Below are 12987 nucleotides of genomic sequence, written 5' to 3'. Positions count from 1 at the left end.
TGGGTCCAATCCATTCCAATGGATTCAAGTCTCAACCCAACTTTTTCGGTCCGGCTGCCACCATCAGCCGCCATTTGCCGCCGCCTCTCGCAGTCCAGCACCTCCAGCCGCCCAACTTCAGCCACTACTCCGACGACTTTTCCGGCGACAAAAAAAATCATAATTTCCCTTTCTTTTTCCCAAACTCGAGCTTGCACCTTGGGTTTGAAGGAGGATGTTAGAATATTTTATATTATTTTCTTTCCTATTAGGGTTTATTCCTTACTTAGGGTTTCTTGCTTATCACTCATAACCTCTCTATATATAGAGGCCTCTATAATATATCATTATCAATCATTATCAATACAATGTTAGTCCATTATTTCCTTCCACTTTTTTTCTCTGCTCTCTCTCATGCTTCCGATCCAACATATTCAACAATATATTTAACAGAATTTTTTGTTAATAATTTTAAGAAAAGTGTGATTTTATCTCTAAAATATATATATATATATATATTACATCCCACTTTTCTATCCGGATTCCATCCCCATGGCAAGTGTTTTTTTCCTTAACAAAAGTGGCCCCCCAAAATGGAAGCGGTCCTCCGTCCACTTTGTTTTTCTACAAATAGTCATTCTCACATACGAAGATATACAAGTCAGTCTCCCAACAATTCAGCTCCTAAAAAAGAAAAGCAGATGCCATGCCCCACGAAAAGAATCTAGAGTATCACAGAAGGAGCTGCTTGGGTTGTTCCGAGTGATGAAACATCGAGTTATTTCAAATCCGGTGATTCATTAAGAATAGGCAAAAATTCTTTACAGTTTTTCAGTTGTTGGCGGCTTCACCTTCCGCCTGGATCCTTCGATAATAACTTTCCTCACCGAATATGGCTTCAACATCGCTACACCTCGCCATGTACCCCTGGTTTGCTTTTGGCCACCTTTCCCCATTTCTCCACCTTTCCAACAAACTTGCCCAAAAAGGCCATACAATCTCCTTCTTCATCCCCACCAACACACAACCAAAGCTGGAACCTTTCAATCTCTATCCAGATCATATAACCTTTGTCCCCATCACTCTTCCTCATGTTGATGGCCTCCCTTCTGACGCTGAGACCACTTCAGATGTGCCATTCACTTTATACCCACACCTTATGACTGCCATGGACCGGACTGAGACTCATATTGATCTTCTCCTCCATGACCTTAAACCAGACATTGTCTTGTTTGATTTTGCTTATTGGGTTCCAAAATTGGCACGAAACTTAGGTATCAAGTCGATTGCTTACAGCGCTGTCAGTGCAGCAGCAGTAAGTTACATCATAGTCCCTGCAAGGCAACGCAGTGGTTACCACTCCGAGGCTGACTTTATACAGCCCCCGTCTGGTTTCCCAGTATCCTCCATCAAGCTCCATGTCAACGAAGCTCGGCTCTTTGCTGCACTGTCAAACATGAAGTTTGGCAGCGATGTCCTTTTTCTTGATCGCCTATTCACAAGCTTAGATCAGTCTGATGCGGTTGGATTCTGGTCATGTAGAGAAATTGATGGACCTTGTATTGACTACTTTGTGAGCCAGTTCGAGAAGCCCGTGCTTGTTTCAGGACCAATTATAGTAGACCCACCAGCCTCTACTTTAGAAGAGAAATGGGTTGAATGGCTAGGAAGTTTCACGGCGGGCTCAGTAATTTACTGTGCATTGGGTAGTGAGTGCAAGTTAGAGAAAGATCAATTCCAGGAATTGGTATTGGGTCTTGAGCTTTGCGGTTGGCCATTTCTTGCAGCACTTAAACCACCCATCGAGGCTGAGTCTGTTGAAGCGGCGCTGCCGGAAGGGTTCCTAGAACGGATTAAAGGAAAAGGAATGGTACATGGTAGATGGGTTCAACAAAGATTGATTTTAGGCCACCCATCAATTGGGTGCTTTGTCACACACTGTGGCTCAGGTTCTTTGATGGAAGCACTAAGGAGTGAGTGTCAGCTGGTAATGTTACCGCAGACGCCTGATCAAATTATCAGTGCGAGGATGATGGCCAACAATTGGAAGGTTGGGGTAGAAATCGAGAAAGGGGAATTAGAAGACGGCTTGTTCACAAAGGTAAGCGTTAGCAAGGCTGTGAGGAGTGTGATGGAGGTTGATAGTGAGGTTGGGAGGCTAGTCAGAGCCAATCACGGTAAACTAAGAGAGCTCTTGCTCAGCGAAGATTTACAATCATCATATATTGACGATTTCAGCGAGAAGCTTAAAGATATGGTTCGATAATTTCTCAGTAAGTATGTATGGCAAATGTAGAATTAAACATCATTATTTTCTGCAATAATCCTTAGCCTTGTTTAATTAATGCACTGCTATTGTGAATGCAACGAAACTTCAGCTTCACTCAACCCCCACTACCCCTCTCACTGTTAACAAATGTACGCATTTTATCATGTTTAAGTAGACTTTAGCATTACTTAATTACCACAAAAAGAAAGAAAGAAGGCTTTATAGCATTAAGAAATTTGTGTGGTGGTGGAAAATGAGGCGCCTAACTTGCGTTGGAAAGTAAAAGGAAAAGAGGTGGTGGTGGTAGGGTAAGAGAAGTAAAGCAAGAGAGACCCACACATGCAGTGGACATCACCTTTGGATTGCGATCACTCAAATTGCTAGCAATGTATGAATCTAACATTTCGAAAATAAACTGCTTTCTCAACAGTCATAAACTGCTAATCTAACATTAATAAAATGCTATTTTAACATAGATTTAATTATGATGGTTAGATTAAATAATAATCAACAATTATCATATATATATAAGCCCAAACCCCTCCCAAAAGTGCTTTAAAATTTCGACATGTGGCTTGAACCCATTTTTTTTAAAGGCTAAACCGTTTTTTAAGGAATAATTTTTTAACTGGTTGTTTAAGAGTGAACCGGTTTTTTCTTAAAAAGCCGGTAATTAATTAGCATCATTAGTTGCACTAATTAAATTTCAAGAGTTTTTCATTTATAAATTATTCAATAAATTAAGTATTATTAATGTCATAATCAAATAATATAAATCAAACTATTATGTATTAAGATGTTTAGTCAATTTAATATGTATATTAATACGTTTAAAAAACAAAACGTTATATATATATATATATATATATATATATATATATATAGAATAACTTTTATAGGATCTTGGCACAAACCAAGGCCTTTGTACCCTCCAATAAGAAGGCGACACATCAACGTGGAACACTTTAACAAAAATATGGTGTTCCACCTAATCTTTTTTCTAGAATACCTAAAATAAAACACCTTCTAGAATAATCTTTTCATATTTTTCTCAAAAACCACCCCAGCCACCAACCTGCAGCCGGAGACGCCGCCGGCCTGTATAGAGAAAGCCAAAGATGACAGATACGACCCATACAGAAAATGACGGGTAATAACAAAACTCCTCCTCCCTCTCTCCGGTACCCCTCTCTCTCCCTGGCAGCAGTAGAGAAAAAATTGTTTCCCTGCTGCCGGGCAACAGAGAAAAATATATTTCTTTGCCGAGGTCGTATCCGTCATCTCCGATGCTCCTATCTCTCACCGGCGGCAATAGAGAAAATTTTTTTTCTCTACTGCCACCGGGGAGAGAGAGGGGCACCGGAGAGAGGGAGGAGGAGCTTGGTTCTTACCCGATGTTTTCTGTAGGGGTCGTATCCGTCATCTCCAGCTTTCTCTGTACCAGCCGGCATCGTCTCTGATGGTAGGTTGGTGGCTGGGTTGTTTTGGAGAAAAATATGAAAAGGTTATTTAAGAAAGTGTTTTGTTTTAGGTATTCTAAAAAAAAAAAAGATTAGGTGGAACACCATGTTTTTGTTATGGTGTTCCACGCTGATTTGTCGCCTTCTTATTGGAGGGGACAAAGGTCTTGTTTTATGCCAAGACCCTATAGAAGTTATTCTCATATATATATAACCAATTTCTTCATAAAAAAACGGTCATTAATTGCGTTAATTATATTTCAATAAAATCCACATGTCATTAATTGCGTTAACTACGTTATAATCCATGTATTCTTCTTGCTATTTTTTCTTTATATTATTCATTTTAAATCATATATACTTATAGGAACAAAGATTTAATTTTTTTTATTTAAAGATGTGAGATATATTTTTATACGTCTTTTTAACTTATAATGAAAAATGATGTATTTAAATTTTAAAATTAAATTATAATGAAGAATCCCGCGCATAGCGCGGGTTATAAGTATATATATAATAGCCGAATCACTGTTTAAAGGTAGCCTAGCTAGGATTGCGACATGTGGGGTAAACCCATTTTTTGTTAATGCTAAACTAGTCTTTTAAGGCATAATTTTTTAACCGATTTTTTAAAAGTTAACCGGTCATTAAATGAGGCGCCTAACTTACATCGTTATAGCATTAAGAAATGAGGAGTGCTACACAAGCATCCCAAATTTTTCTCCAAAAAGTTAGTTCCCAAACAATGTGTTATCATCTCATGAGATTTAGTATTTTGGGAAGTGTGTCACAAATTTATGGGATGGTGACACATCATTTGGGAACCAACTTTTGAAAAAAAAAAAATTGAGATGGGTAACATTATCCTTGAAAAATTTGTGTGGTGGTGGTAGGGTAAGAGAAGAAAAGCAAGCTAGAGAGACCCGCACATGCAGTGGACATCACCTTTGGATTGGGATCACTCAAATTGCTAGCAATGTATAGGAGTTATTAAGAGACCAAATCTGACAAAAATAAATTTGTCTTTGGGAACCCACTAAAACGTGATTCACATCGAGTTTTGGTTTTTATTTTTGAAATTTCTCTCGCTCCTACCCCTCAATCATACATCATTTGGATTAGATAAGAACGCTGTATTGTGCCAAATGATGTATGATTGAGGAGTAGGAGCGAGAGAAATTTCAAAAATAAAAACCAAAACTCCATGTCAATCACGTTTTAGTGGGTTCCCAAAGAAAAATTATTTTTGTCAGATTTGGTCTCTTATTGACTCTTATTGAGAATCATACACTGCTAGCAATTTGAGTGATCCCAATCCAAAGGTGACGTCCACTGCATGTGTGGGTCTCTCTTGCTTTTCTTCTCTTACCCTACCACCACCACACAAATTTCTCAAGGATAATGTTACACTTCTCAAATTTTCTTCTCAAAAGTTGATTTCCAAATAATGTGTCACCATCTCATGAGTTGATGACACACTTCCCAAAATAATAAATCTCATAAGATGGTGACACATCATTTGTGAACTAACTTTTGGGAGGAAAATTTAGAATGTGTAGCACTCCTCATTTCTTAATGCTATAACGACGCAAGTTAGGGCCTCATTTAATGACCAGTTAACTCTTAAAAAATCTGTTAAAAAATTATGTCTTAAAAAACTAGTTTAGCCTTAACAAAAATGGTTTCACCCCACATGTCGCAATCTTAGGCTACCTCTAAAGAGTGATTCAGTTATTATATATATACTAACTTATAACCTGCGCTATGCGCGGGATTTTTCATTATAATTTAATTTTAAATTTTAAATACATCATTTTTTATTATAAGTTAAAAAGACTTATAAAAGTATATCTCATATCTTTAAATAAAAAAAAAAAAAAATTAAATCTTTGTTCTTATAAGTATATATGATTTAAAATAAATAATATAAAGAAAAAAATAGCAAAAAGAATACATGGATTATAACTTAGTTAACGCAATTAATGACCAATTTTTTATGAAAAAACTGGTTATATATATATGTCGTCTTGTTTTCTAAATGTATTAATATACATATTAAATTGACTAAACGTCTTAATACGTAATAATTTGATTTATATTATTTGATTATGACATTAATAATACTTAATTTATTGAATAATTTATATATGAAAAACTCTTGAAATATAATTAATGCAACTAATAATGCTAATTAATTACTGGTTTTTTAAGAAAAAACCGGTTCACTGTTAAACAACCACTTATAAAATTATTCATTAAAAAACGATTTAGCTTTTAAAAAAAATTGGTTCAAGCTACATATCGCAATTTTAAGGCACTTCTGGGAGGGGTTTTGGCTTTTATATATATATATATATATATATATATATATATATATATATATAATTGTTGATTATTATTTAATCTAACGATCATATATGATTAAATCTATGTTAAAATAGCATTTTATTAATGTTAGATTAGCAGTTTATGACTGTTGAGAAAGCAGTTTCTTTTCGAAATGTTAGATTCATACATTGGTAGCAATTTGAGTGATCCCAATCCAAAGGTGATGTCCACTGCATGTGTGGGTCTCTCTTGCTTTACTTCTCTTACCCTACCACCACCACCTCTTTTCCTTTTACTTTTCAACGCAATTTAGGCGCCTCATTTTCCACCACCACACAAATTTCTTACCGCTGAACCCCTCACTTGGAAACAACATTAACAACTAGAAAGAGGCACCCTTCTTTTTACCTCCATCTCCATGGCAAATACCCTTATTTTTACCTCCATCTCCATGGCAGATGATTTTCTGCAAAATACAATTTTTGTTATAATTATTGTTGTTCATCAACCAAATGTAGCCTAGCCACATCAAAACAATAGAATAGGATCCTCTTCAGTTTATTTTGGATTAGAGAATATCCAGTTTATGGCTAGGATTTCTTCTTAGAAATCCTAAAGTCATAAATAGGACATATGTCCACTAACCAAAAATAATAATAAAATATTATTTTAGACTTAAAAAAAATTAAAATTAAAATAATAAAAAATTAGAAAATATTTTAAAAAAACTAAGGGTGGCCGGCCACCCCCAACGGCCAAACTAAAAAAAAAAAATTCGCTTGGCCCTAGAGTGTGGCCGGACCACCCCGTTGGGCCATGGCCACCCCAAATTGGCCGGTCTGGGGTGGCCAAAGCCACCCCATGGCCCAACGGGGTGGTCCAGCCACCCCCTAAGGCCAAACTAAAAAAAAATAATAATGGGGTGGCCCTAGGGGGTGGCCGGCCACCCTTAATTTTTTTTAAATATTTTCTAATTTTTTTATTATTTTTATTTTTATTTTTTTAATCTAAAACAATATTTTTATTAATATTTTTGGTTAGTGGACAGGTGTCCTATATGGCTTTAGGCTTTTTAAGAAGAAATCTTAGTCATAAACTGAATATTCTCTAGTCCATTTTGGACTGGAGGGAATCCTATTCCCAAAACAATGGGGGAGAAAAACTCATCTGATGTACCTAGATACCATTAAGTAGACAAAAAAATAAATAACACACCCATGAAAATAACAGATTGAGATCCCTTCCAATTAGTCAAAATTGGAGATTCTCATATTACGAAATCATGGCCCTTCATTTTAAATTCAATGGTCTATAAAATCATTTAATCTCGATAAAATAAAAGCCAGCTTAAAATCAAAATTTAATGCCTCGGTTATACAAAATCGGCTGGCATTTTATAGACCATTGAATTTAAAATCAAGGGCCACAATTTTGTAACATGGGATTCTCCAATTTTAAATAATTGGAGGAGATCTTAATTCGAAATAACACTTAGAAAAGGAGATGGTGGACCATTTAATACGATGTTTAAAAAGTGTTTTTTGATTTAATAATTACTTTTTGTTTTAAATTATTTGTTATTAATAATTGGGGTTTGAAAACATAGAAGAATTGGTATGTTGTTAGTGAAATATCTTAAGGATGAAGCCTCACCAAGAGCCACATTTTCTCTCTCTATGACCTCTTTCTCTCTAAGGTTTCTAGACCGAAGGAATGGTGGAATTAGGGTTTCTACGCGTAAGGATGGCTTTATATAGTTTCAAGTACATTCAAAGGGCTGAGGTGGGTAAATGATGCAGCCTGATTATGTGGAAGCGAATAAAACAATACAAGAAGAAGGATAAATAATTCTTAGATCTTGAGTCTATCAAGGATCTGAGAATTCTTCTCAAAACAATAGAGTCTATCTAGAGTTTAAGGGAAAATATGAAGAAAACTCCTCTAAGTAATTCTTATTGAAGGAAAATTGATCAAATAACATAAACTGTCTTTTGAAGCGGCTATAGTTATGTATTTATAGCCCCAAAACCCCTAGTACTAATAAAGAACGGAATTAGGGTAGGGCTCCCACAACCCTAATCCTAGTAAAACAAGTAAATTAAGTCGGTTTAAAACAAATAACAATGGAAAAATAACATAGGAAGCCCCGAGTGCGCTCGATCGCAGGTAGAGGGCGATCGATCGCACTACCAGGGACTTGTGTGCTCGATCCTGTGATCGATCACAGGTGCGGTCGCAGTTCCAGGGACTCCCGCACTCAATCTTGCGATCGATCGCCGAGACAAGGGCCATAGGTCGCAGTTCTAGGAACGTCAGTCTCCAAAGCAGGGGAGCTGCGCTCGATCGCAGTCAGGGTGCGATCGATCGCAGTTCCAGGGGATACTCCTTTTGCTACGTGAGTCTGGGATCTTGTCACCATCTTCTGAGGCGTCTTCACACATTTATCCCTTCAAGTCTTCCTCATATACTCCCAGGCATTGTAGTCTACATCATCCTCTCCAGGTTAAACAGAATTCGCCCTCGAATTTGCATCCTCTTCCGATGAACCTTCTATAAAGGGCACAAGATGCTTGACATTGAAGACATCGGAGGTCTTGACATGACTGGGCAACTTCAACTGATATGCATTGGGGTTGATCTTCTTCACAATCTCCATTGGACCAATCTTGCGAGCCGCTAATTTATTGTACTCGCCAATATGAAATCTATCTTTGGTGAGCACCACCCATACAAAATCACCTTCTTCAAATTTCACAGCACGCCGCTTCTTGTCTGCATCTGCCTTGTACTTGGCTGTAGAGTCTTCGAGGTTCTTGATGGTTAGCTTGTGGCCCTCTTGTATATGTGCAATAAGATCCTCCGCCTTGGTGTGTATTTTCTTTAAATCAGGGAGAGGTGCTAAATCCAATGCTGCCCTAGGATTACTCCCATAGATAATCGTGAACGGACTAAGGCCGGTGCTTCGGTTGACGGATCGGTTGTAGGCAAACTCAGCTTGGTACAACTGCTGGTCCTATGACTTGAGGTGTTCACCCACTAAGCTTCTAAGCTACGCTCCCAAGGACCAATTAACAACTTCTGTTTGCCCGTCCGTTTGTGGATGGTAAGCACTATTGAAATCAAGTCTCGTGTGAGATAACTGCCACAAGCACTGCCAAAAGTGGCTAAGGAAGCGCGTGTCGTGGTCGGAAACTATGGACACTGGGAGGCCATGGAGGCGGTAAACTTCTCGAAAATATAATTGCGCCACGTTCACGGCATCGGCAGTCTTTTTACACGCAATAAAATGAACCATCTTAGAGAATCGATCAACAACAAGAAAGATGGAATCATTACCTTTTTGGGTCCAAGGTAAACTCAACACAAAGTCCATGCTCACGTTAGTCCATGGGCCCTCCGGAATGGGTAGTGGCATATATAAACCGGCATTCGTAGCCGCTCCTTTTGATACTTGGCACACCCGACAGCAGCGCACCAACTTCTCCACCTCCTTTCTCAAGCTTGGCCAATAAAACTTCTCAGCCACCAGCTAGAACGTTTTGTCCCGCCCCATGTGCCCTTCATTATGGCGCTCTTGAATAATCCGCAAACAGAGACTACCCTCGGGGATGCAAAGCTGAGTGCCCTTGAAGAGGAACCCATTATGCAACCCAAAATCACTCCAATTACCCAACAACACCTCATCAACAATTAGGCCAAAAAGAGGGTCAGTTGATAAAGAATCCTTTAAAAGGTCAAAACCAATTACCTTATTCGCCATGGTGGTCAAGAGTGTCGACTTCCGGCTAAGGGCGTCGGCCACTTTGTTCAAAGCTCCCGACTTGTGTGTGATGGTGAAAGAGAACTGTTGCACATATGCAGCCCATTTTGCATGTTGGGAGGAGAGCTTATCTTGACTATTGAGGTGCTTCAACGCCTCATGATCCGAGTACAATATGAAATCATTGTAGGCGAGGTAGGAACTCCAATGCCTCAAAGATTGCACCAAGGTGTAGAACTCCACATCATAGGTACTATAGTTGAGTCTTGAACCACTCAACTTTTCACTAAAAAACGCCACCGGTCTCCCACCTTGACTTAGAACCGCTCCAATGCCGGCTTTGGAAGCGTCACAATGCAACTCAAATGGCAATTCAAAATCCAGAAGGACAAGTAGTGGAGCCGTTGTCAACTTGAGTTTAATTACCTCAAATGCTTTGGTAGCTGCCTCACTCCAAGGGAATTTCCCCGCCTTCATACACTCCGTGATAGGTGCCATGATGGTGCTAAAATTATGAATGAAACGCCTATAAAAGGACACCAACCCATGGAAACTTCGTACCTCGTGTAATATGGTAGGAATGGGCCAATCCCGAACGGCCGCCACTTTTGCTTCGTCCACCACCAACCCGTCTTTAGACACCACATAGCCAAGGAAAAGCACCGAATCTATCATGAATGCGCACTTGGCCGGTGATGCGTAGAACTTCTCTTTCCGAAGCACTTGAAGTACTTCCCTCACATGTAGAAGGTGTGTCTCTCTATTGGGGCTGTAAATGAGTATGTCATCAAAGTATACGATGACAAACCTCCCAATAAAAAGCCGAAAAGCTTGATTCATCACCCTCATGAATGTACTAGGTGCATTGGATAATCCGAATGGCATTACCAACCACTCAAAGAGTCCTTCCCGCGTCTTAAACGCTGTTTTCCACTCATAATTTGGTCGCACCCGAATTTGATGGTATCCACTCCTTAGGTCCAGCTTGGTGAATATCTTTGCCCCACTCAATTGATCTAACAAATCATCCAACTGGGGAATAGGGAACCCATATCTCACGGTGATCTTGTTGATGGCCCTACTATCCAAGCACATCCTCCATGAACCATCCTTCTTAGGGGTGAGTAAAGCCGGTACTGCACAAGAACTCAAGCTCTCCCAAATGTGTCCTTTGGCTAATAACCCCTCCGCTTGTCGCCTCAACTCTTCAGGTTCTTTGGGGCTCATGCGGTAGTGTGGTCGATTGGGTAGGCTCGATCCCGGCACCAAATCAATTTGGTGTTGTATGTCACGAAGAGGAGGTAGCTCATTGGGTAACTCAACCGGAAATACATCTGCAAATTCTTCGACTAACCCCTTGGCTTCTTCCGGTACTTCTTCTACCTTCTTGCCTTCTTTACACACTAGTAAGTACCCACAATCTGCTTCTAGCATCTCCTTAACGAACTCATGTCTGGCCAACAATGTTTGGCCCGTTCCGGTTGAAGGTTTGGGACATTCACCCGGATCGGGTAGGAGAGTGAGCTTCACATTGTCAACCAAGAAGCTGTATGTGTTCTTCCTTCCATCATGATGCGCATGCCTATCATATTGCCATGGTCTTCCAAGTAATATATGGCACGCATCCATTGCCACCACGTCACACCACACTTTATCCTTATATCTTTTCCCAATAGAAAAACTCACAAGGCAACGTTTAGACACAATTACCTCGTCTCCTTTCTTGAGCCACTCCAAGCGGTATGGTGTAGGGTGCTTCTCCATTGCAAGGCCCAATTTCTGAACTACTTCCTCAGCCACGATGTTCTCACAGCTGCCCCCATCAATAACAAGTTTGCACTCCTTGCCTCCAACCATGCAAATTGTGACGAAAAGATTATGGCGCTGTCCGTCATCTCCCTCTACCTTCCGGGGTGTATAACATATCCTTCGCACCATCAATAAAGGAGTGTCATCCCTAGTGGAAAATTCTTCCTCGGCCCCATCTTAATCATCAAAATTTGCTGCTTGCTCGTCTCCATCACCTTGTTCATCGAAGACTTCTCCCGAGTGGACGAGTAGGGCCTTTCCATACTTCTCACCCTTGCGACAATCCGCCATCCGGTGGCCCATCTTTCCACAACGAAAACACTTGGGCCCGGTTGCAGCCCCGGGTCGGCTTGGCTGCCCCATGGGTGTCGGGTTTTTGCTTGGGCCGGTAACTTAGGAAGGGGCCTCCTGAGTTGTGAACAGAACCTTTGACCGGTTGTAGTTTCCACCACCGCTACGTCCAAATGAGTTGAATGACCCACGTGCCGACACCTTCTCAATTAACAACGCCCTTTGATGAGCCTCCGACACCTTGGAGGGGTCATATAGGTTCAAGGTGTCTTGAATTTATGGCCGCAAACCCCCAATATACCGGGACACTAATTGCTCCTCCGTCTCGGCCAAATCAACTCGTGTCAATAATTTGTAGAACTCCTCCGTGTATTCATCTACGGACTTCGAACCTTGACTCCAATTTTGTAACCGTTGATACATGGTTCGTTGGTAATTGTGTGGCAAAAAGGTGGGTCGCATCTTTTCCAATAATTGCTCCCAAACTGTCGAGCTTTCTCTTGCCCTTGCGTGCCCGAGCTTGCTTCAATTGCTGCCCCCATGCCGCAGCCCTTCCCCGAAATTTGGTTGCGACCAAAGAAACTCGCCGATCTTCCGACACCTCCTTGAAGTCGAGAATCTCTTCAACTACCGCCACCCAATCCAGAAATTCTTCGGGTTCATGACCCCCATGGAATTCTGGAATCTCAAGTTTGAACCCGCTCTCCCATCGATTAGTATGAGCTTTCACAGGGGGTCGACGGCCCTGCGTTCGACGCTCCGCAAAAGGGTTTGCAGATCCATACCCGTTGTCGTCTTCGTCTTCCTCCTCCGCCATGCGTGGTGGGGGTCGACGTAGACGCGAGTCATGTAGGCGTGCGTCGGCTAGTTGGGTGGTGAGGTCGTCAATTTGATCCCTCATAGCAGCAATCTGCCCTTCCTCGCGCCTTCTCGATGTCACCTCATGTTCTTCATGAACTGAATCATCGCGTTCATGCACATCATGCAAGGTTGCAAAGCGGTTGCCCTTCCTCCCTCTTGTGTATGGAGCCATAGAAAGTGACTGAGCTCTGATACCAACTGATGCAGCCTGACTATGTGGAAGTGAATAA

General features: G+C 40.5%; 1 protein-coding gene across 1 annotated transcript; it reads left to right on the top strand.

Annotated features, from left to right (window-relative positions):
• Positions 1-557: 557 nt before the first annotated feature.
• On the top strand, positions 558-2351 carry LOC132181553 (cyanidin 3-O-galactoside 2''-O-xylosyltransferase FGGT1). Its single transcript, XM_059594806.2, has one exon. It carries the CDS (start codon positions 872-874, stop codon positions 2243-2245), a length of 1374 nt encoding a protein of 457 aa, XP_059450789.2. The 5' UTR covers positions 558-871; the 3' UTR covers positions 2246-2351.
• Positions 2352-12987: the final 10636 nt, after the last annotated feature.

Source organism: Corylus avellana, chromosome 5 (assembly GCF_965113065.1).
Source record: "Corylus avellana chromosome 5, dhCorAvel1.hap1.2, whole genome shotgun sequence".
Taxonomy (NCBI): Eukaryota; Viridiplantae; Streptophyta; class Magnoliopsida; order Fagales; family Betulaceae; genus Corylus; species Corylus avellana.
This window is presented reverse-complemented; position numbering and strand designations above follow the sequence as displayed.

Coding starts and splice junctions, on each gene's coding strand:
- LOC132181553 (XM_059594806.2), top strand. CDS start 872: ATGGCTTCAACATCGCTACACCTCGCCATGTACCCCTGGTTTGCTTTT.